The sequence below is a fragment of the Carcharhinus amblyrhynchos genome, chromosome 24, assembly GCF_965287045.1.
Source record: "Carcharhinus amblyrhynchos chromosome 24, sCarAmb.v2.hapA, whole genome shotgun sequence".
In the NCBI taxonomy this organism is placed as follows: Eukaryota; Metazoa; Chordata; class Chondrichthyes; order Carcharhiniformes; family Carcharhinidae; genus Carcharhinus; species Carcharhinus amblyrhynchos.
In genome coordinates this window covers 43,407,247-43,433,289 of record NC_137347.1, presented here as the reverse complement: position 1 = coordinate 43,433,289, position 26,043 = coordinate 43,407,247, and the positions used below count along the sequence as shown (strand labels likewise).

At 42.4% G+C, this 26,043-nt stretch overlaps 1 protein-coding gene across 1 annotated transcript; it reads right to left on the bottom strand.

Moving 5' to 3' along the window:
- Positions 1-1,424: 1,424 nt before the first annotated feature.
- Positions 1,425-24,546, bottom strand: LOC145357931 (interleukin-10 receptor subunit beta-like). Its single transcript, XM_080211510.1, has 7 exons — positions 24,193-24,546; positions 23,371-23,497; positions 15,174-15,349; positions 10,764-10,933; positions 10,527-10,677; positions 9,140-9,261; positions 1,425-6,085 (listed from the first exon to the last, which is right to left on the bottom strand). Exons 1-7 carry the CDS (start codon positions 24,233-24,235, stop codon positions 5,117-5,119), a joined length of 1,758 nt encoding a protein of 585 aa, XP_080067636.1. The 5' UTR covers positions 24,236-24,546; the 3' UTR covers positions 1,425-5,116.
- Positions 24,547-26,043: the final 1,497 nt, after the last annotated feature.

Genomic DNA, 26,043 nt, shown 5'->3' with positions numbered 1-26,043 from the left:
TAGTAAACCTTTCCCGCGCTCTTTCTAGTTTAATAATATCCTTTCTAATATAGGGTGACCAGAAATGCACACAGTATTCCAAGTGTGATCTTACCAATGTCTTGTACAACTTCAACAAGACGCCCCAACTCCTATATTCAATGTTCTGATTGATGAAACCAAGCATGCCTTCTTCACTACTCTGTTCACCTGTGACTCCACTTTCAAGGAGCTATGAACATGTACCCCAAGATCTCTTTGTTCTGTAACTCTCCCAAAGCCCTACCATTAACTGAGTAACTCCTGCTTTGGTTCAATCTATCAAAATGCAACTGGAGATAACTTCCTCACTGTCCACCATTCCACCAATCTTGGTGTCATCTGCAAACTTACTAAATATGCCTCCTATATTCTCATCCAAATCATTAATATAAATGACAAATAACAGTGGGCCCAGCACTGCTCCCTCAGGCACACCGCTGGTCACAGGTCTCCAGTTTGAAAAACAACTCTCTACAACTACCCTCCGGCTTCTAGCCAATTTTGTATCCACTTAGATACCTCACCCTGGATCCTGTGAGATTTAACTTTATGCAACGACCTCATCAAAGGCCTTGCTAAAGTCTATGTAGACAACATCAATTGCACTGCCCTCATCTACTTCTTGGTTACCCCTTCAAAAAACTCAAATAAATTCGTGAGACATGATTTTCCACTCACAAAGCTATGCTGACTGTCCCTAATCAGTCCTTGCATCAAATGTCTGTAGATCCTGTCTCTTAAAATACCTTCCAACAATTTACCCACCACAGATGTGAGGCTCACAGGCCTGTAGTTCCCAGGCTTTTCCCTGAAGTCCTTTTTAAACAAAGACACAACATTCGCCGCTCTCCAATCTTCAGGCACCTCACCCACGACTATCGATGATTCAAATATCTCGGCTAGGGGACCCGCAATTTCCTCCCTAGCCTCCCACATCTTGGGATACACCTCATCAGGTCCCAGTGATTTATCTACCTTGATGTGCTTTAAGACTTCCAGCACCTCCTTCTCCATAATATGTACACTCCTCAAGACATCACTATTTATTTCCCCAAGTTCCCTAATATTCCTGCTTTTCTCAACACTAAATACTGATGAGAAATGTTCATTTAGGATCTCGACCATCTCTTGTGGATTTGCACATAGATGACCTTTAAGAGGCTCTACTCTCTCCCTTGTTACTCTTTTGCCCTTTATGTATTATGTCAATGGTCCTTTGCATGGTTTGCCCATGCCCACCATGATTCCCATGGCGAGTGGGGCAGTAAAATTCCACACCTGAACTCTGTTTCTCTCTCCTCAGATGCTGCCTGACTTGTTGAGCATTTCCAATGTTTTGTACTTTGGTATTCTTTATGGTGTCGCTAGTTTGAGAGTTCAAAGAAAAGAGAAATTCTGGAGAGTTTCCAGGATAATCATCTTTAATCAGCCTTTGATAATTCTGACAATTTTTACTATAAAACAATGTTCGCTCGGTTCAGGTGAAACAAAGTACAATTTTAAGTTGAACATTCTGAGACCATTACCTCATTTATAGATAGGATGGTAAATCAAGCCCAGCAGATTTTTAAAAAACAGAAAATGAAGAAATGTCATCAAACTAAAACATTAATTTTGTTTCTCTCTCTACAGCTACTGTTGGAACTGCTGAGAATTTCCAGCATTTTCTGTTTTATTGCAGATTTCCCATATCTCCAGTGTTCAGCTTTTTTTGAATATTATGCTAACTGTAAATTAGGGCAGGCAATATTAGAACAAGCATTTGTTAGTTTTTAAAGTTACCAATCTTTTAAATGTATAAGCAGCAACATCAATTGTTTCCCATGACTTCACAAAATTAATGATTCTTCTACATGCCTATTATTGCCATCAAACATTTTGCTTAAATCAGATCTTTGTCGCACAGCTTGCATTCTTGCATTAGCCAAACTCTCATCAATAAGAATAGCTAATGTGGTCATGTTGGAAAAATGGCCACCTCCTGTGGCAAGGCCTCAGTTACTAACAATGGAGATCAACGGCATTGATGAAGGTACCAAATGTACAGCAGCTAACTTGCATGGATAGTGACACAAAGACAGGCAGGAAAGTAAGCTGTTGAGAGGACTTTGAGTGTACAATGGAATTTAAATAGGTCAAACGAGTTGGCAAACATTTGGCAGACGGAACATAATGTGGAAAAATGTGCACTTGTCCACTGTGGCAGGAAGATTAGATAAGCAATATATTATTTAAATTGAGAGAGACTGTGGAACTCTTGTGGTACAAAAGAATTTGTTTTGCTCTGGTGTATAATCAAAGATTGATATGTAGGTTTGCAGAGGATGATTAGAAGGTAAATGGAAAGTTGATATTTATTTATCGCAAGGGGAATAGAGTATTAAAGTAGGTAATTGCTGCTGCAGCTGCTTAAGGCCTTAGCAAGACTGTATCTCTGGAATGCCGCACACAGTTTTGGTCCCAATTACTCAGAGTATAACTGCATTGGAAGCATTTCAGAAAAAGTTTACCCAACTGATTCTCAAGAGGAAGAAATTATTTTCTGAAGGAACGTTTGAGCAGATTGGGTCTGAAGAATAAGGTGTTATCTTATTGACAGCAAAAAGATCCTGAGGGAACTTGACAGGCTGGATTGCTGAGAGTATACTTCGCCTTGTGGGGAGAGTCTGGAACTAGAGGATAACATTTTAAAATGATGGCACTTCCGCTTAAGGCTGAGATAAAAATTTGCTTTTTCTCTCAGCTGACAGTCTGTGGAATTCTCTTCCCCAAACAGCAATGGAGTCTCACTAACTATATTCAAGCAGAGGTTTTAATGCAGGATGGGGATTTGGGGGAGACGGGGAAGTAGAGTTGAGGCCACAATAAGCATGATCTTATCAAATGGCATAGCACGCTCAATGGGCCAAGTGGCTCCTTGTGTTCTTATGCTATAATTTCTAGTACTTTGTGAGGGTCATCCTGGATGACAGGATAATTGGCAGGTAACCTGCTCGCACATGTTTTTCACTCAAGAACTTTACCCTGCATTGACGACAATAATAGTATTAATTACATGTTTCTACCCATTTTTACTGGACTTATTGATTCACCTGTCCTGCAGGATGGGTGAACATCCTGTTTCCGTGTTTCACTGCTGCTCTCATTACACCTTTAATTTCAATTGGGGAAGGTGACAATTATAGCTTGGGTTATGGGTGACATGCTGTAACAATTTAGCTCTTGCAGCCCAGCCAATTCAGTTTCATTTGGGTCCAAATATATCTTATTGCTGGATTTTCTGGGTCTGGAGCTTTGGAAATGATCATTAGAATTGCCCCATCGATGAATAAATCAGAAAATCAGAACATTCACAACTTGAGAGAGATACGAACGTGCAAGAACATGGATTGAAAATTTACTTGTTATTCGCAAAGCAGAATGCTACAGATCAGCGTGGTTTGCAAAGATCATTCCTTAAATGGCTTAAGGCAAGTTTTGATTTGATCATTCATACCCCAGACTTCTCTAAAACTGAAACTGAATAATCTGATTGGAGGTGTCCATTCATTAAGGGAAGATGTTGATACCAGAAGAATTAAACATGGTTGAATATAAAAGTTAATGGATATGTGGTTGGGGTTTTGTTGAAAGTCTTTGCAGACCTCACAAACACAATGTCAATTTAACAAACTCACAGAAATGTCCACAAACCATCCAAAAAAAATGAAATCTCAAGCAGTCACGATATATATTTTTATAAAATCTACTAGACAACACCTTCAACAAATTCAATAACCGAGGTAGAAACTAATGATGAAAATATTTCTAAAACCAACCCAGATTTAAACCAATCACTTCACATAATCACTGGGTTAATATCGGAGGAGTAAAAAGGTTTTACTTTGAATTAATAAAATTCAGGCCTCGATGTTAACTCCCAGTGCCATGGGTGTGGAGGTTGTGATAGAATTGCACTCTGACGCCCAGAGAGTGAACTTAGCCCCTGTGTCTCATGGATACAGGCCATAGTCTGGGTCAGCCCCAGAAGGAACCACTTATCAACAGGAAGCAATCGGCTGGTGGACACAAAGGGGAAATAGAACATAGAACATAGGACATTACAGCGCAGTACAGGCCCTTTGGCCCTCGATGTTGCGCCGACCAGTGGAACCAATCTAATGACCCTCTAACCTAAACTATTCCAATGTTATCCATATGCCTATCCACTGACCATTTGAACGCCCTTAAAGTTGGCGAGTCCACAACTGCTGCAGGCAGGGCATTCCACACCCTTACTACCCTCTGAGTAAAGAACCTACCTCTGACATCCGTCCTATAATTACCACCCCTCAATTTAAAGCTATGTCCCCTCGTGTTAGCATCACCATCCGAGGAAAAAGGCTCTCACTATCCACCCTATCCAACCCTCTGATCATCTTGTATGCCTCAATTAGGTCACCTCGTAACCTTCTTCTCTCGAATGAAAATAACCTCAAGTCCCTCAGCCTTTCCTCATTAGACCTTCCCACCATACCAGGCAACATCCTGGTATATAAGTGATCCCCAGCGTGATGCAATCTGCTCAGAGTGGATCAGGAGAGGAATCCCCATCAGGGAGGGTGGGTGAGTGGTGAAGAGAACCCCATTGTCAGGGGGAATATTCTCCTTGCTGCCAGCAATTTAAGTTTGGAGCTGGCTAAATTGGAACAGGAAGAGAGGATAACGTGTCTGCTCTGGTTCCATTCTCCAAACTGGAAGCACTGGAAATCCTGTTCTTCCAAATAAAATCAATAAGTAGTCTCACAACACCAGGTTAAAGACCAACAGGTTTATTTGGTAGCAGTGCTCAGAAAGCTTGTGCTACCAAATAAACCTGTTAGACTTTAACCTGGTGTCGTGAGTCCACTTATCGTGCCCACCCCAATCCAATGCCGGCATCTCAACATCCAAACAGAATGATATCCAGAGATATAACAGGTGCAATGGAACCAAATAAGGAAGATATATCATGGTCCCAAAATGTTAACTCAGTTTCTTGCTCCACAATGCCTGACCAGCTGAATACTTCCAACGTTTTGTGTATTTATCGAGCTAAGAACTCCCTGCTGGGGTGCTATTCATCCATATGAACTTGTACTTGCCAGTCCTCAAGAAATTTACAACCTTCCATTGCAGCATTGTTTTGGGAGGTTTGTAAAAATGATCTATCAGTTTGTTGCCCTTCCCTCATTGATGACTGGGAAATTAACAGCTGCCTTTTGTATCGATCCTCCCATTCAGGTTTCACGTATAACAGTTCAGTGAATGTCTCCTCCTCCAGCAATGGAAGAGCCTTTACCAGTTGTCCAGCTTTCAGGTTAGTTTGTAAAACTTCTGTTACGGGTACTTTTATTGGGTGATCATCCATTCTGTCAGAACGCAAACATGAAAAATCTACTTTGTCCTTTAACAATGATTGGCTGTCAATTTGTCCTCTATACTGGAGCAGTGATAGGTTGATTCGCTTTGTGTCTTTTAACGAAAGCAGCAATGGGATTTCTTTTGGCTGGTTCATCTTCCAGTCATTCTGTTGCTCTTCAAGCAATGACAGAAATGGTGGCAAAAGTATTGGCTTTTCCTCTTGTCCACTGGATAATCCTGGTTCTATGTTCAACTTGCTTGAATTCTGAGATGTTGGATATAGAATTGTAGCATAATTTTGAGTCAATGCCTGTGAACCAGACTGACTCAAATATGTGCTGTTTGACAGACAGTTGGTAGCCTGGGGACAGTACGGTGAAGGAAATTTGAGCTCAGGTGGCTTAGAGGGAGAATTACTTTGAATTTCACAATTAGCGGTACCTGGGAGCTTTGGCTGTAAAGTTCTGGTGTGATTTTGTGGTGTATAGGAATTTGGTCGTGTGGTCAAGATGCATTCCTTGTCTTCGTTTTCATTGGAATCACACTTCAAAAGATCAATATTGTCAAGACAAATAATCTGCTCAAATTGAAAAATATTCTTCCTGTGACAGGTGACCAGCTGTTGTGCTGGTGATAATTCTTTCAACAAGGCTCGTTTATGAAAAAGTATCTGGTCCAAATTCTATATTTAAAACATGAATAAAAATTAAATAAACGTTAAGGTTGTGAATTGGATATCTCGATAGTTTAGAAACAAAAAGCAATTCAGGAAGCAAATATTTTTAATCATTTTACTGAAAATACTCCCACAGAAAGTTATGCTTTGCAGAGAACAGACGCAGCACGGTTTCGTTAAGGGGAAGTCGTGTCTGACGAATTTATTGGAGTTCTATGAGGATGTGTCTAGGGCGATGGATAGAGGAGAGCCAGTAGATGTGGTGTTTCTTGATTTTCAGAAGGCATTTGACAAGGTGCCACACAAGAGGTTATTACAGAAGGTTAGGGGGCAGGGAGTTGGGGGTAGGGTGTTAGCGTGGATAGAGGATTGGCCGTCGAATAGGAGGCAGAGAGTGGGGGTCAATGGGTGCTATTCGGATTGGCAGCTGGTGACCAGTGGAGTGCCCCAGGGATCGGTGCTGGGGCCTCAGCTATTTACCATTTATATAGATGATCTGGAGGAGGGAACCGAGTGTATGGTGTCGAAATTTGCTGATGACACCAAGATTGGTGGAACGGCAAATTGTGCGGAGGGTGTGGAAAGTCTGCAGAAGGATCCAGATAGGCTGGGCGAATGGGCCAGGAAATGGCAAATGGAATTTAATGTTGGCAAGTGTGAAGTTGTCCACTTTGGTAGGAATAATGGTAGGAAGGACTATTACTTACATGGCGAAAAACTGCAGCACGCTACGGTGCAGAGGGACCTCGGGGTCCTTGTGCATGAGTCGCAAAAACCCAGTCTGCAGGTGCAGCAGGTGGTCAGGAAGGCGAATGGGATGCTGGCCTTCATAGCGAGGGGGATTGAATATAAAAGTAGGGAGGTCTTGCTGCAACTGTACAGGGCACTGGTGAGGCCGCAGCTGGACTACTGTGTGCAGTTTTGGTCACCGCACTTACGCAAGGATATTTTGGCCTTGGAGGGAGTGCAGAGGAGGTTTACTAGGCTGATACCAGAGTTGAGGGGGTTGAACTATGAGGAGAGGCTGAATAAACTAGGCTTGTACTCGTTAGAGTTTAGAAGAATGAGGGGAGATCTCATTGAGACATATAAGATGATGAATGGGATGGATAGGATAGAGGTGGAGAGGCTCTTCCAGCTCAGAAAGGATAGTAGGACTAGAGGGCACAGCCTCAAGATAAGGGGGGGGGCAGTTTAGAACGGAGTTGAGGAGGAACTTCTTCACTCAAAGGGTGGTGAATCTCTGGAATTCTCTGCCCGTTGAAGTGGTGGAGGCTGCCTCGCTAAATATATTGAAGACGCGGGTAGATAGGTTTTTGATAAGCGAGGGGATTAAGGGTTATGGGGAGAGGGCGGGAAAGTGGAACTGAGCCACGACAGATCAGCCATGATCTTATTGAATGGCGGGGCAGGCTCGAGGGGCTAGATGGCCTACTCCTGCTCCTATTTCTTATGTTCTTATGTAACAATGTTTTCTCCTAGTTCTGTGTTTTCTCTGAAGATCTTCTGGATGAGTACATGGGATTTAATGGGATTGGGAGTTATAGATAGTTCTGTGGCCTGGAAGGTATGGATATGATCGGTGCAACTTGTGGGCCGAAGGGCCTGTTTGTGCTGTAGTGTTCTATCTGCCAACCCAATTCTGGAGCAGCTCAGCTGTCACATCAGTGACTCTCAGTTCAGCAACATGGAATAGCTTTGTCCATTGGAATAGTTTAGGTTAGAGGGTCATTAGATTGGTTCCACTGGTTGGCGCAACATCGAGGGCCGAAGGGCCTGTACTGCGCTGTAATGTTCTATTGTCCAAATGCTGACCTGGTAAAATCAATTCTCCAAAATACAGCTTGCTGATGGGGGGCATTTATTTTGTGGCTTCATTACTCAAAGCTTTCTGGACAGGTTATTCTAAAAGAATAACTCTTTCAAATCACTAAAATACAAATAATCAATGGTTCAGACATTCGACAGCTGCCAGATTGTTAAAAATGAAAATGCCAGTGAATATTTCACGTGGCTGGCAGAATTCAGCCATCTACTCTCAGAGAACAGAATTAGATCAAACATCGGGATCACAGTGTGCGCCTCCCTGTATTAAATAAATTTATTAATTAAACACTTTCCAGTTTACACTAAGAGAGGAATAAATGGTGAGCGCTTGAATCCTGATTAGAAAATTCTACATTTGGAATTGCGCAAAGAAAGCAAGTCAAACTGTCAGCTTTTATTATAGAAGTTATAAGGGATTATGAACATAAATTCTCCATATGAGTCAGTTCATATGTGACCTTGATATGGGAAATCCTTACACTGAATTCAGAAGACTAGGGAAATAATAATGTGCAGGAAAACACTTCTCTGAAATGTCACGGTTCAATAGGGATACCACATCCTCTGGAGTGACATAATCGTAACATTTTGGTCAGATCAGTTGACAGTGAAATCAGGAAGGTAGAAATTTAGAACTCGCTGCCTGAGAGGCTGTTAATGTGAAGTGTAGGATCCGTTCATTCTTCCAAATAGACCAAGGTCACTTGGTACAAAATTGAAATTTAAAAATTACACAAAAGAATCTTTTGTTATTAAGTTACCAGGTACACACAGTCTCCAATTTTCAAAAGCAGTTCACAGGTGTGTGACCATAAAAGCTTGTTTCTGACAAAAACCGTTTCTGTTAACTTTGCATTTTCAAAAGCACTCAATTTCTCAGCTAAACCCAGAATTCCAAACTGAGTCTTAAACTGTGGCCAAATTAGCTTAAGTTAGCTTTAAAGCATAGCATGATTAGATACACGGGCAGAAATACCTTAAAATGAAGCTTTTTAACTAATGCAAACCATTCAGAGGATCCGACAGAAGTCAAAAGATGGATATCGAGAGATATTAGGTAACAAAGAGTATGCAACGGTGGTTAAATGAAGTTTAGATCTAATCAGCGATGATCCAATTGAGCGATGAAACTATGAGGAGCTGAGTGGTGTCCTCCTGTTTCTCATGTTACAGTGTAATCTATTTTGGGAATACAAAACGTTCGAGTCTAGATAAAAAATAAACTGAACATACCAAAGATTGGGGTAGTGTCCTGCGGTGTTTTATGTAAGCGTTTGCCATACAGCAAAATACTCCAGTGATTACTGCTCCAAATATTATAAACCCCACTAACAGAACGATAGCGAATGTTCTTTCTACAAAATTAAAATAATAATTCATTAATTTTGGTAACACGAACTGTTTTCTTTTAATTCAATGTGTATACATATGCAGTTACAACTTGTTCCTTCAGTGAAAGGTTCAACTTTCACACAGCTCTAGCAAGAGAATTTTAATTTCACTATTAGCTATAGTTAATCATTTTACACAGCACGGATCTGGAGCTGTAGCACGTTTATTAATTTCGTACAACCAGCTTCTCTCCCTCACTTTTTATATCACATATAAGTGTTGCCATGTTTTTAGGTTTCCCAGACTGAGGGCCATTAGACAGATAAATTGTCAGACCTGTGCCCAGACTGCCCTCATTCCAGTAACAAGCAGGATCAGAGTGAGCCACAGTCACTGCACCGCACAGTTCTCCACTCCCATTTTTTTGCAGTGTCCAACAATCCGTCTAATTGTACTGCGGATGTAGAAAATCTGTGAAATTGCAGGTCTGACTACATCTCGCTGAATACTGCTCCTGCCATGGGCTCCCTCAGGCCAGGAAGGTAAATCACCATCCACTCTGTGGGGACAGGAAGATCCCTTGCCTTGGGTGAGGGAGAGGGTATGGGAATGACAAATTCTACCCATTGTATCAGTTCAGCGTGGAAAATAAATAAGAAGCAGGTGGGTACACATCTTGGGACACTGAGGTGCAATTTAGCATGGTCCATCCACCTATCCTGCACACCTTTAGACTGTGGGAGGAAACTGGAGCAATCGAAGGTGACCAACACTGGTGTGGGGAGAATGTGCAAACTCCACACAGACAGTTACCCAAGGCTGGAATTGAACCCGGGTCCCTGGAGCTGTGAGCCAGCAGTGCTAACCACTGTGCCACCATGCTGCCCCCAGTCAGTAAGAGGAGCTTTCTGAGTCACCAAATCCCTTCCCGTAATTTCCAACTGAGAGTCCTTTTTAATGCTGGCAGGAATTTCATGGGCATATCCAAATGGAGGTCTTATTCTGGACTGCAACAAAACCATTGCAATTTGATCAGCCTTAGCAAAGAAGCCAGTACTGTTTTCTTCTCAGGCCGAGAGTGGTTTGTAGTTGGCCTGCAGACAGGAGAAGCTTTTGAAGATAAGTTTAAGGCATTCACTTATGTTGCCAGGGGGAATGGGGAGTGTTTCTCACACCCAGAAACTTTCACTAGTGAGGCCAGTGAATCACTGAAATCAGCGTTGAAAATCGATGGGACTCCGTTCCCTGGAGTGAAGAGCTGGAAAATTCCAGCCATAAACATTCTTACCTTGCAAAGTTTGGATGCAAAAATGGGCTGGCTGGCTCTTTTTTGAAAAGATTCCCTTTTTTAAGCAAAGTTGCACATTTGCACAGTATTCAGTGTTAGGCTCCAAGGATTCAATTTTGAAATGTGCGCTTTCATTTAAAGCATAGAATACCTGAAAAGAAACATTCAAACACATCAATTAACATCAGCTCTTCTGTCATTATTGTTCAAGTTAACCCAAATAACACCATACTTTACCATTTTATTTGTTCGTGATTGGTTAAGCTGCACTTTATATTCAACGGCAGTAAAAATGTCTTTGATAGAACGCTGCACTCCTCGTTTGGATGGTACTTGTGGTGGATGTATCAGAACAGTAATAGATCTTACACCCACTGTGTATTCCACTGTTGGGGCTCCAATTATGGCTGAGAAAGACAGAAAACCTTATATCAGAACACAATATTTAATATGAATAGGACATATGGCATCCAAGAGTGCAATGGTCAAATCTAACTTTAGCATTAATCATTCACAAACTGTTATCCATAAATCAGTCAAATGATAGATGCATCTGTGTGTATAGATCATAGTGACAGCTGGAAAACTGAAGATCTGGGTAATATATTTGCAAAGGGATATTATTGTTTAGTTCCTGAGATGCACAGCAAACACCATATCAGGAATTGTGGCTTTATTTATTGGGCAGAAAACTTCCTACTTTAAACATAGAACATAGAACATTACAGCGCAGAACAGGCCCTTCTTCCCACGATGTTGCGCCGACCAGTTACAAAAACAATGACCCACTAGCCTATACCAATCCCTTTTCGTCCATAAACCTATCCACAGATCTCTTAAACGCCCCCAAACTAGGCGCATTTACAACTGCAGCAGGCAGGGCATTCCAATCCCTCACCACCCGCTGGGTAAAGAACCTGCCCCTGACATCCGTCCTGTAGCTACCCCCCCTTAATTTAAAGCCATGCCCCCTCGTGCTAGCTTTCTCCATCCGAGGAAAAAGGCTATCACTATCCACCCCATCTAAACCTCTAATCATCTTATATGTTTCAATAAGATCCCCTCTTAGCCGCCTTCTTTCTAACGAAAACAACCCTAAATCCCTCAGTCTCTCCTCATAGGTCCTCCCCACCATACCAGGCAACATCCTAGTAAACCTCCTCTGCACCCTCTCCAAAGCCTCCACATCCTTCTTGTAATGTGGGGACCAGAACTGCACACAGTACTCCAAGTGCGGCCGCACCAGAGTCGTGTACAGTTGCAACATGACGCTGCGACTCCTAAATTCAATCCCCCTACCAATAAACGCCAAGACACCGTACGCCTTCTTAACAACCTTATCTACTTGATTCCCAGCTTTCAGGGATCTATGTACACATACACCTAGATCCCTCTGTTCATCCACACTATTCAAAGTCCTCCCGTTAGCCCTATACTCGACACATCTGTTGCTCCTACCAAAGTGAATTACCTCACACTTCTCCGCATTAAATTCCATCCGCCACCTCTCGGCCCAGCTCTGCAACCTATCTAAGTCTCCCTGCAGACTATGACACCCTTCCTCACAATCTACCACACCTCCGACTTTGGTGTCATCAGCAAATTTACTAATCCACCCAACTATACCCTCATCCAGATCATTAATAAAGATTACAAACAACAGTGGCCCCAAAACAGATCCCTGAGGCACACCACTCGTAACCGAACTCCATGATGAATATTTACCATCAACCACCACCCTCTGTCTCCTATCTGATAGCCAATTCCTGATCCAACTTCTTAGATTACCCACAATCCCATACATCTGCATTTTCTGCAGAAGCCTACCATGGTGAACCTTATCGAACGCCTTACTAAAATCCATATACACCACGTCAACTGCCTTGCCCCCATCCACCTCTTTGGTCACCTTCTCAAAAAACTCAATAAGGTTAGTAAGGCATGACCTACCCGCTACAAAACCATGCTGACTATTTCCGATCAATTCATTACACTCCAAATAACTATAAATCCTATCCCTAATAATTTTTTCTAAAACCTTGCCCACAACAGAAGTAAGACTCACCGGTCTATAATTCCCGGCAAAGTCTCTGTTCCCCTTCTTAAACAATGGGACAACATTCGCTATCCTCCAATCCTCCGGGACTACACCAGAGACCAATGACGACCTGAAGATCAGAGCCAGAGGCTCTACAATCACCTCTCTCCACCTTTCTTTGGAAGGAAATTAATCACAGAAGTATTTAAAATGGGAGATATAGACTGCTTAGCAGGCTATTTTCAACTATAACTTTTTTGGGAATGCTAGAAGATTTGGATCTAACATTAATATGTGAAAACACAACATTAGAATAACTTCTCCAACCAGAGTGGAGGACATGTGAAAAAAATTGAATCTATGCATACTAAGCTCTTTGAAAAAAAAAGATAAAGAAAACTTAGTTAAGAAAAGGCTAACTGCAATTATTAAATAATTCACCAAATGATGGAGCTAAAAAATACACTACAGTTCAAGACAACTTGCCAGGATGGGAATGATAGATGGACATCAGAATTTTGGCAGAATGTGGCTGGAGCTCAAGATGTACATCCTGAAGAAAGTACAGAGATGTAGCAGACTCCGCACTAACAGTAATTATTCACCAAGGTCTCAAACAAGGAGACACAGTCTAAGGATACTGGGTAGGCCATTTAGTCATGATGTGGGTATGCCGGCGTTGGACTGGCGTAAACACAGTAAAAAGTCTGACAACACCAGGTTTTAGTCCAACCTATTTATTTGATAATATAATCACAAGCTTTCGGGGTTAGCCCCTTCGTCAGGTGAATGGAGAGTTCTGGCCTCAGACAGAGCATATAAAGCACAGACAGTTTAGAGATTACTGATTAGAATGCAAATCCTTACACCTAACCTGCTGTTCAAGACCTGAAGTGGCTGATAATGTGAGTGGAAGGAGCACTGATCACAGTTTAAAGAGATGTGTATTGTCTCCAGACAGTACAGTAAGTGAGGTTTTGCAAACCCAGGCAAGTCACGGGGGTTACAGATAGTGCGACATGAACCCAAGATCCCTGTTGAGACCGTCCTCATGTGTGCGGAACTTGGCTATCAGTCTCTGTTCAGCGACTCTGCGCTGTCGTGTGTCGTGAAGGCCGCCTTGGAGAATGCTTACCCGAAGGTCAGAGGCTGAATGCCCGTGACCACTGAAGTGTTCGCCAACAGGAAGGGAACAGTCTTGCCTGGTGACTGTCGAGCGATGTTCATTCATCCGTTGTCGTAGCGTCTGCATGGTCTCCCCAATGTACCATGCTTCGGGACATCCTTTCTTGCAACGTATCAGGTAGACAATGTTGGCCGAGTTGCAAGAGTATTTACCATGTACCTGGTGGACGGTATTCTCACGTGTGATGATGGTATCCATGTCGATGATCAGTGACCACAATACCACACAACCCTGCCACAGCAACCTCTGCAAGACATGCCGGATCATCGACATGGATACCATCATCACACGTGAGAATACCGTCCACCAGGTACATGGTAAATACTCTTGTAACTCGGCCAACATTGTCTACCTGATACGTTGCAAGAAAGGATGTCCCGAAGCATGGTACATTGGGGAGACCATGCAGACGCTACGACAACGGATGAATGAACATCGCTCGACAGTCACCAGGCAAGACTGTTCCCTTCCTGTTGGCGAACACTTCAGTGGTCACGGGCATTCAGCCTCTGACCTTCGGGTAAGCATTCTCCAAGGCGGCCTTCACGACACACGACAGCGCAGAGTCGCTGAACAGAGACTGATAGCCAAGTTCTGCACACATGAGGACGGTCTCAACAGGGATCTTGGGTTCATGTCGCACTATCTGTAACCCCCGTGACTTGCCTGGGTTTGCAAAACCTCACTTACTGTACTGTCTGGAGACAATACACATCTCTTTAAACTGTGATCAGTGCTCCTTCCACTCACATTATCAGCCACTTCAGGTCTTGAACAGCAGGTTAGGTGTAAGGATTCGCATTCTAATCAGTAATCTCTAAACTGTCTGTGCTTCATATGCTCTGTCTGAGGCCAGAACTCTCCATTCACCTGACGAAGGGGCTAACCCCGAAAGCTTGTGAGTATATTATCAAATAAATAGGTTGGACTAAAACCTGGTGTTGTCAGACTTTTTACTAGGCCATTTAGCACAGAGATGAGGAGAAACGTCACTTAGAGAACGGTGAACCTGTCGAATTCTCTATCACAGAAAGCTGTGGAGGCCAAATCACTGAATATATTTGAGAATAAACTTAAAGTTTATCTATTAGTCACAAGTACGCTTACATTCACACTGCAATGAAGTGACTGTGAAAACCCCCTCATTACCACACTCCAGCGCCTGTTCAGATACACTGAAGTAGAATTTAACATGGTCAATTCAAGGATTGGCAACGATCCCACTGAATGGCAGAGGAGGTTTGATGGGCTGAATGGCCTAATTCTGCTTTCTACGTTTTTAAATTGTAGGAGAAACAGGCTGATGGCTAATCATTTTCCTACTCTTCTGGTCTTGTCCAAATTATTACTTCAGCGCTGATTAAAGGAATTCTGTTGAAAATAATTCAAGTTTCTAATGTCTACACGAGGAGTGTATACTCACTCTTGTCTATTGGACAGAATCGATCAGAATAGGACCATGTTGAACTGGCATTTTTCGATATTGCCATCACTCTTGCATAGTACCAGTTATTCTCCTCAACAATCTCATTTGTTAAGTCACAATACTGTGTAGCGATACGATGACATTCAGACTTATTTTTCCACGTTTCTCCATAACTGCAAAAGGAATAGCGTGTGTTAGGCAGCAAATTCTGAATTGTTTAAACCAATAAAGGTAATAATTCGGCATGTCTTCAGTGACAGAGAGCGTTTAATTAACAAACATAAATTTTTAATTTTTCCGTGGCATTGTGGGCATTAACTGGCAAGGCCAGCCTTTGCACTTGGTGGCTTTCCAGGCCATTTCAGACCACAGTTAAAAATCAATCACATTGCTGTGGCTCTGGGGTCACATGTCGGCCAGACCAGGCAAGGACAGCAGATTTCTTTCCCTAAAGGACATTCATGAACCAGATGGATTTTTACAACAATGAGTTAATGATCACCGTTACTGAGACTAGCTTTTATAATTCCAGATTTACTGCTTGAAGTTAAATTCACCCAATTGCCATGTGGGATTTAAACCCATGACTCAAGGGCATTAATTTAGACATAAGAACATAAGAAATAGGAGCAGGAGTCGGCCATCCAGCCCTTCGAGCCTGCCCCGCCATTCAATAAGATCATGGCTGATCTGTCGCTGCTCAGTTCCACTTTCCCGCCCTCTCCCCATAACCCTTAATCCCCTCTCCTATCAAAAACCTCTGGATTATTAGTCAAATGACATTACCGCTATTGTCCTCCCTTGTATATACAGCTTTTTACCATTTATATAGATGATCTGGAGGAGGGAACCGAGTGTAGGGTGTCGAAATTTGCTGATGACACCAAGATTGGGGGAACGACAAATTGTGCGGAGGGTGTGGAGAGTCTGCAGAAGGATCCAGATAGGCTGGGCGAATGGGCCAGGAAATGGCAAATGGAATTTAATGTTGGCAAGTGTGAGGTGGTCCACTTTGGTAGGAAGAATGGTAGGAAGGACTATTACTTACGGGGCGTAAAACTGCAGCAGGCGACGGTGCAGAGGGACCTCGGGGTCCTTGTGCATGAGTCGCAAAAACCCAGCTTGCAGGTGCAGCAGGTGGTCAGGAAGGCGAATGGGATGCTGGCCTTCATAGCGAGGGGGATTGAATATAAAAGTAGGGAGGTCTTGCTGCAGCTGTATAGGGCATTGGTGAGGCCGCAGCTGGAGTACTGTGTGCAGTTTTGGGTGCCGCACCTGCGCAAAGATATTTTGGCCTTGGAGGGAGTGCAGAGGAGGTTTACTAGGCTGATACCGGAGTTGAGGGGGTTGAGCTATGAGGAGAGACTGAATAAACTGGGCTTGTACTCGTTAGAGTTTAGAAGAATGAGGGGAGATCTCATTGAGACGTATAAGATGATGAATGGGATGGATAGGATAGAGGTGGAAAGACTCTTCCCGCTCAAAAAAGACAGTAGGACTAGGGGGCACAGCCTCAAGATAAAGGGGGGGAAGTTTAGAACGGAGTTGAGGAGGAACTTCTTCACTCAAAGGGTGGTGAATCTTTGGAATTTTCTGCCTGTTGAAGTGGTGGAGGCTGCCTCGCTAAATATTTTTAAGTCGCGGGTTGATGGGTTTTTGATAGGAGAGGGGATTAAGGGTTATGGGGAGAGGGCGGGAAAGTGGAACTGAGCCACAACAGATCAGCAATGATCTTATTGAATGGCGGGGCAGGCTCGAAGGGCTAGATGGCCTACTCCTGCTCCTATTTCTTATGTTCTTACACACCAAATTCCTACATATCAAAATCAGCTCTAATTACTCTAAGGGTCTAGTGGAATCTTTTAATATTTTCTTATTCAAAAATCTTGGGTATAATGTCATCACTTATATTATTCAGCACCAGCCCAGGATATCACAGAAGGAAATTGAATTTTCATTATTCACTTTGTCTTTAGTTCTGTTCACACCTTTCCATGAAGTTGCTAACAGTCTCATAATAATATTCATTTTTCTGGGCATTGCTGAGTTGGCCACTTTTCATTTGTGAGAGTCTAGAACAGGCTGACTTTGTGACAATGGAGAGCCCCAGAACTAAATAAATCCAATCATCACTCAGCAATGGTACAAAATTCAGGTGACGTAGGTTGGTAATCAGGGATGCCAGCTAATTCCCCCCATTTTCATCCAGATAGTTCTACAATTGCCTATGTTAACTCAACAGTGAGCACTGGGTTAAGAACATAAGAACATAAGAAATAGGAGCAGGAGTAGGCCATCTAGCCCTTCGAGCCTGCCCCACCATTCAATAAGATCATGGCTGATCTGAAGTGGATCAGTTCCACTTTCCCGCTTTCTCCCCATAACCCTTAATCCCCTTGCCTATCAAAAAACTATCAACCCGCATCTTAAATATATTTAGCGAGGTAGCCTCCACCACTTCAACGGGCAGAGAATTCCAGAGATTCACCACCCTTTGAGTGAAGAAGTTCCTCCTCAACTCCATTCTAAACCGCCCCCCCCCCCTTTATCTTGGGGTTGTGCCCCCTAGTCCTACTGTCCTTTCTGAGCGGGAAGAGCTTTGTTTCACAAAGGACGTTATTTGCCAACATGTGACTCAAGGATAGAAGTTATAGTAAACACATGGACAACTTAAGGGATATTAAATGCTGAATAAAATGTTACATTATAAAATCTCTACACCAGAGGTTAGGTGTGAAATTCAATTTCCTGTACTACTTTACCTCTCTTCAATGGCGGCTTTAAAAAACTCCTGTCAAATTTATGTGCACAACTTTGGAACAAACCTACCAAAGTAATTTGGCCAGTTTACGTGCAAACATCTCTCATTTTTGTCCAAGATCAAATCTACCTTCCAGGAGGTAGGAAAGATATTACTCTGGCTGAACAGCTAGTTTGTAATGCAGAACGATGCCAACAGAGTGGGTATGGGATGCTGGCCTTCATAGCGAGGGGGATTGAATATAAAAGTAGGGAGGTCTTGCTGTGGCTGTATAGGGCATTGGTGAGACCGCAGCTAGAGTACTGTGTGCAGTTTTGGGCGCCGTACTTACGCAAGGATATTTTGGCCTTGGAGGGAGTGCAGAGGAGGTTTACTAGGCTGATGCCGGAGTTGAGGGGGTTGAGCTATGAGGAGAGGCTGAATAAACTAGGCTTGTACTCGTTAGAGTTTAGAAGAATGAGGGGAGATCTCATTGAGACCTTTAAGATGATGAATGGGATGGATAGGATAGAGGTGGAGAGACTCTTCCTGCTCAGAAAGGACAGTAGGACTAGGGGGCACAGCCTCAAGATAAAGGGGGGGCTGTTTAGAACGGAGTTGAGGAAGAACTTCTTCACTCAAAGGGTGGTGAATCTCTGGAATTCTCTGCCCGTTGAAGTGGTGGAGGCTACCTTGCTAAATATTTTTAAGGTGCGGGTTGATGCGTTTTTGATAAGAGAGGGGATTAAGGGTTATGGGGAGAGGGCGGGAAAGTGGAACTGAGCCACGCCAGATCAGCCATGATCTTATTGAATGGCGGGGCAGGCTCGAAGGGCCAGATGGCCTACTCCTGCTCCTATTTCTTATGTTCTTATGTTCAATTCCCATACCGACAGATTATTCAGGAGAGTCCCCCCTTCTCAACGTTACCCACTACCAGAAGTGCAGTGATGTTCAGGTTAAATTACACCAGTCAGTACTTATGGCCATCTGAGACTATGACAACTTTACCTTTAAAGAAATTACTCTAACACAACTTAGAAGCAGATCTCAGCAACTACTGCGTTATGAAGTGAATTGTAATATTACTCATTGGCCTTTAAAATAATCTAGCAGCCCCTGCTGACTCAAGTACATAATGCTGTTAGCTGCAGTGATTCCCAAATTTGGAATAATGGTTGTCAAAATTTAATTTCACATTTAATTATTTGCTTAAATCGGGACAAATAACTTCCTGATAGGCAAAAATGTAATAATCACAATAATAAAAACTAAGGCTATATTAGCTGAATAAAAAACGAGATATACTTGGAAAAAAGGCTTAAGGACCCTCAAAGTATTCCTTCAGTTACAAAGTTACTATTGTATTTTGAACCTCAGGCATCCTTTCACAATAGATTTAAGCTCTAGTGTGCACAATGCACAATAGCAAATTTTAACAATTATATATAAAATATATATTAACAGAAGGATGCTGACTAATTAAATGATCCAAAGATCTTCAGCATAATGTTCTTGCATATAGATTTCTTAAAAAAGGGACTCAAATTTGTTATTATGCCAAGATTAAAATTAAACTTCCTGCCTTGCATACTTCCAACTCAGCATTTAGAACAGCAGAACATACAGACTTTTAGGCATCCCATATAACTGTTCTATGAGGTGCCCATAAAGTCATGTTATTGCACCAGCATTTCAGCGCAAGAGACCATCTGAATAGACACTTCTACATGAGATATATTAAAAGATGTTGGAATAAAATATTCCACAATGTTTAATTCCTAAAAGTAAGGCAATGAAGGATGGCCCTGGATCCAACTTTACATGTAATTATAATTTTATTTGTAGAGATACACATCACAAACATGTCACTCATGTTCCAACAACTACATTTTAAGTACATTTGTACTTATGGGAGCACAATAAAGTCTTAAGAATACCCACCATCAGTACACAATTAATCAAAATTGATTTACTATTAATGAATTCCCTTCTCAATAATTTTGGAGAGAGTTCCTTATGTACAACCGTAATTACATAATCAAACCAAAGGCTTCCATATGTTATAAAACCATTATTCTGAGATACTTTCATTGACTCATTTACTTTGAGAGATTTCTCCCCCAATATTTGTTTCAAGCGAATAAGATCAATCCGCAACATGCTCTAACTTCCTTTTTTGTAGAGTAGATTATCCCACAAATAATGATTATTTACATGACATTTAAATAATCACCGTGCAGAATGTCACTTAAAATATTTGACAAATTAAATCCTATATCCAAGGTCTTCGCAAGGGCCAGTGCTTTACCAAAGTACCTTTAACAGTATTTTTGTTTTCTTAACTTCCCAAACTAAAGGGAAACATCTCCTATTTTCACCCAGCAGAAATATTATGGAACCAGAAGCAACAGAGGAACAATATATGTGAAGCTTCTCATGAGTTTCATGTACTGCATTCATCCAGTTTTAATTCAAAAATGCTTAAACTACTGCAACGGTTTCCAATTTTTTCAGTTCAGTGGACGTCTACAAAAAGAGACACATCTGGGGAAACATTTTAAACTATTCTAAGATCCAAAAGACAAGTGTTATGTTTGCAGAAAGCATCAGGCTCGAAAGGCCAAATGGCCTACTGCTGCTTCTAGTTTCTATAACAGTAACAGCTCAGAATAGTTGAATAGTTGAAACCAGGGGTGTTCCCAGTCTGTACGAGTCACAGGCATTATCCCAGAATTTAATCTAATCTGAACGTGGCAGCTTTGGGTAAAGCTCTGTTTCACACCCACTCAATTTCTGCCCTTAAGTCAATGCAACATAAATTATCTTTTGCAATGACCTGGGAATAAGCCAAGAATTTACAGCTACGTATCAACTCAAAGGTAAAAACAACCTCCCTCTGAGCATGAGATGCACCCAAGAGATTTCAGGCATGAGGAAATATTCTCTCTCAGGAGGTTGAGACACTTTGCAATTCTCTTCCTCAAAAGCTGGTTGAAGCAGAATCTTTGATTTGATTTATTATTGTCATATGTATTAACATATAGTGAAAAGGATTATTTTTTGCACGCTATACAAAGCATAGACAAGGAAGTGAGAGAGTGCAGAATGTAGTGCTACAGTCATAGCTAGGGTGTAGAGAAAGATCAACTTAATGCAAGGGAAGTCCATTCAAAAGTCTTGAGTCGGTTGGTACGTGACCTCAGACTTGTGTATCTTTTTCCCGATGGGAGAAGGTGGAAGAGAGAATGTCGAGGTGCGTGGGATCCTTAATTATGTCGGCTACTTTGCTGAGGCAGCGGGAAGTGTAGACAGAGTCAATGGATGGGAGACTGATTGAACATGTTTATAGCAGAAGTAGATAGATTCTTGATAAGCGAGAGGTGAAAGGTTATTGGGTAGATAGGAATGTGGAGTTGAGATTAAAATTAGGTCAGCCATGATCCTATTGAATGGAGGAGAAGGCTTGATGGGCTGAGTGGCCTTCTCCTAATTTGTTAATGTTCATATGTATGTTTGTCTGTGAGAGGAATTATCTACCCATTAACTGATCTCTAAAAGTACTTACTGAATATAAATGCACTGCTTTTAAATGGACTAAAACAACATTCTCCCAGTTAGCAGCTAGAGCACTGGGGTTCAGGGTCATCAGACTGAATTTTTCTCTCCCCCTATAGAGGAGTTTGAGGTCCAGGCAAAATCTAGCAGCTGATCTCTCCACTGCCAACCTCCTGCACTTGGTCTGTCTGAAATTCTGCAGGGGGCACAGGACGTACCAGACAGCTCACCTTCAGAGTACATCCCACCCCTGCTGGCATTTTACTGAAGGCTCAATCTATGCAACAAGCTCAGGTGCCTCCCCTCACAGCGAGTAAAGCATCAGCAGGGGTTGTGGCAGCCAGTGTCAGGTGGGGGAGCAGAGGGGTGATGCTTTCCTGGGTTCCCTGGGCCCATTGGAAGAACCCTCCTCACCCCCAAAGGTCCTTCCGCCCGACAACACCTGGAACTCAGCACTTCAACCCCCTCAGCCACACACCCCTCCCACTTCACTGAGACCTCTGACTCTGGACTAACCTGGCACCTTGTGTGGTGGGACTGCAGAGCTACTGGCATCCAATTGGCCAGCAACTCTTCAAGGGGAGGCTTCCTCCCGAGAAAGAGATGAAGATTTTACCTTAAAGCAATAATGCTGCTTCCCAGGTTAAATCCCTGCAGGACAACCACTGGGATCATGGGAAGCCTCTCCACTAACATCTTATCCATGTTTGAAAAAGGACCACAGCACTCCCTAAAGTTCAGCCCATACTTTCAGAATGGGGGTTTGCCATTGAGGACTGAGATGAGGAGGAATTTCTTCATTCAGAAGGTTGTGTGGAATTCTCTATCTTGGGAGCTGTGAATGTTTAGTTAGAATATTGATAGATTTTTGGGTCTATGTGGATCTATAAAGGGAAGTTAGGTGTGACTTTGTTGACTGGCAGAGCAAGCTCAAAAAGCCAAATGGCTGACACCAGCCAATATTTTTTATGAGCAATACCATGGGAAAGATACAGAGTAAAGTAAATAAAGTTTGCTGTCTCTTTGACAGCTCTCAATCTTAGGGTTCAGATAATGAACCAAAACTTCAAGTTTAGTTTCTGTGGTTTATGATGCAAGAGAATTTTGAATGGCTTCTCATTGGCAGCCAGTTAACTATTTACCTCTGTGTAACTCACTAAACAAACGTGTGTGTCTTTCGCAATAAATGTCCAGCATTTTCCTGCAATTACATTTTCTGTTTAGAAAAACACCCAGTACAATGTACTTTATTAAAATACATTTTATATTTCAGTTAAATAATTGAATGGTAATGGTGGGATATCTTACACAATTCTAAACATTTTGATAAATAGGCAAGTTTCCCTCCAAGTCACACAACATCCTGCCCAATATGTCAAAATCCTGTCGCTCCCTTTCTAACAGCACAGTGGGTGCATCTACACCACATAGCCTGCAAGGGTTGAAGACATCAGCTCACCACCACCTTCTCAAGGGCAATTAGGGATGGGTAACAAAAGCTGGTCTAGCCAACAACATCCTTATCCTGTGAAAGAACAAAAAGTAACTTCAAGGGCACGTTCATTGTAAATAGGTGTAGAATTTCCTTTCTGTCCTGCAGTTTCAACGTTACTCTGGAGCTCCCTAAGCCCCCAGTTAGGTGGCAGTGCACAAACAAGTTACACAGGAGGAAAGCCAGCCATAATGGGGTAAGTAAGATCATGGTAGTGCTCTTACCATGGTATCTGAATAGGGAAATAAAGACAGTAGTGTAGTAATATTGAGAGGAGTATCATTTACAATGATCATCCACAACTTGCACCAGGAAATACCAATACAAGTGTCTGTGAAATTTTGGTAGAGTGGAAAAGATTTGCATATTTCATACAATAACAATGTACAAGTGTCAGAACTTACATGCTGTACTCAACATCATACACGGTTCCTTCAGGTCCTTCCTGCACCCAGCGAAGAATGTAATTAAAGTTTATGGAATCCAACTGCATCCCTCTTGGCTCAGGCAACTTAATCAATGCAAGGGACCCTACAAAGACAAAACAGTTTAAAGTCTGTGAACTTCTAATAATTCAGATCACTAAATGTTTCAGAGTTCCAGTTTCATCCCTTCATCAACCTGGAAGCTCCAGCAAATCAGGTGGTCCCATTTATTCAGTGCTCAAAACTGGAGCCTGTGTAACTTACCCCTTTGAAAATATTTCCAGAAAGCCCCAATAAAAAGAAGATATTGAAGTATTTGCAGCAAGAAGAGCAGCGTTAGTTCCACAGGTTAGGGGAATTCCAAGAACCAGCCACAGTCACTCACCCTGTCACCTGTTCACCAGGGAGCTGTGTCTGACATCGAGGAAAAATGCTGCGCAGAGATTTTGAGTTCAAAAAATTATGAATGAAGGAGCTTTTTTTCACACAGAAAATGCAAAGTAGGTGTCAGTGATGTACTGTATCCATAAGAAGCAACAATTGCCTCTCACATTCATAAAATAATTTTCCTTGTAGGTTTTAACTTCACCTGGAGGTTCGGCTACGTATCTCTCTCTCAAACTATCGATCATTTTTGCTACATTTGTCACATGTATCCATATTGACACATTTAGAAACGTACAATCAAAATGTTAAAACGTGTAAAATAGATCAAACAACAAATACACTAAATTGTTTGCTAAAATAAAATAATTAAAGAGACATGCACCAAAATATGGTTTCAAAATTTAAAATACTCACCAGTAAAGGAAAGGGTCAGTGTTAGGATCCGCCAAAACCACATTTTGCGCTTAAACTTTCTCAATTAAGCCAACAAGAAGCTAAATTTAGTTTAGAATTACGGTCATCGAATCGAAGGTCATTTCTCACAGCAAAAAGCTCCTGTCTGTAATTAACCGCAGATCGAGATATCTTCTCAGTTTTTACAAAGCTCTTGGTGTTTAATGAGACCGAGTACATTATTTTTTCTCTCTCTCTCCGAAGGAGATGTTTGGGACGCGCTCTCCCTGCTGTAGTCCTGACTCAGTGAGCACTGATTCTGAGAGCCGGAGCAGTGTGCACCTCCCCGGTCTGTATGTGAATGTGGAACTAACTCCGCGTCCTGTTACCTGAGTGGGAAACTGATCTGCTTCTCGCTTCCTGTGCGGAGCTAAACACCAGTGTGACTGGGAGGGACCAGAACTAGAACTGAAGTGAATTACTTCCTACTCTATAACACGCTCTTTACTAGAAACGTGAAGCCGTTTCTAAATTCCTTCCTCTAAAACATAATGCGATAAGTTTCTGAAGCATTTCCTTGGCTCATGGGATAAGTCGGGAATTCCAATTGCACCAATCATTAGTCACATATTGTAGTTAGTACATCGTGCACAGAAAAAGGCCATTCAACCCATCAATCTATGCCAGTGTTTACACTCCATTCATCTTTCCTCATTGGTTAGCACTGCTCCCTTACAGAACAGGTTCAATTCCAGCCTTGGGTGACTGACTGTGTGGAATCAGCACATCCTCCCCATGTCTGTGTGGGTTCCATCCCACACTCCAACGATGTGTAGGTTGGGTGGATTGGCCATGCTAAATTATCCCTTAGTGTCCCAAGATGTATAAATTTAGGGGAATAGTGGGATAATTTTGTGAGGTTATGGGAATAGGGCCTGGGTGGGATGGTCTGTCAGAGAGTTGGCACAGGCTTGATGGCCTGAATGGCCTGTTTCTGCAATGTAGGGATTCTAAATCTATCATCCTAACCATCTATCCTCTTCCTCAAATATTTACCCAGCCTCCCAGCCTCTAACCCAGGCCCCTCAACAGCTTTCTGTGGGAACAAGTTCCACATTTTCACCAATCTCTGGGTAAAGAATCACAGAATTCCTACAGTGCAGAAAGAGGCTATTTGGCTCATCGAGCCTGCACTGACAAGAGTTCCACCCAGGCCCCTTCTCATAACGCCACATAGTTACCCTGCTAATCCCCCCACACTACATCCAGAATTTTACCACCTCGCCCACCAGAGGCTCATAAAATCCCTCCCAAGGCCAATGGAGAATGCCATTCCGTGAGCCTTGTCCACCCCACAATCAGCAGTAAAATTTCAGCCTAAGGGTCAATTTAGCATGGCCAATCAACCTAACACACACATCTTTGGACTTTGGGAAGAAACCAGAGCACTCAGGGGAAACCCACGCTGACACGGGGAGAATGTCTGCATGGAGTCTGCACAGTCACCCAAGGCTGGAATCAAACCCTGGTCCCTGGCACTGTGAGGCAGCAGTCTAACCACTGTACCACTATACTGCCGAGGTGCCACCCAGTGTTGTTACTGTGCAGGAGGAGGGCATTTGGCCTATCATGTCTTCGGAATTCCACATTTGATTTTTTTGGTGTGTATTCTGATGATACTGTGCCTTTAAGAAATGTATTTTAATCATGTTTCTCTGCAGGATGTTTTGAGGAGTCCCTGGCATTTTGTCGGAGCTGTTTTGTCTGCAGCGGTTGGGTGGATTGGCCATGCTAAATTATTCCTTTGTATCCCAAGATGTATAAATTTAGGGTTACCGAAACAGTATTATTGACATCATGCTGGCTTTAATC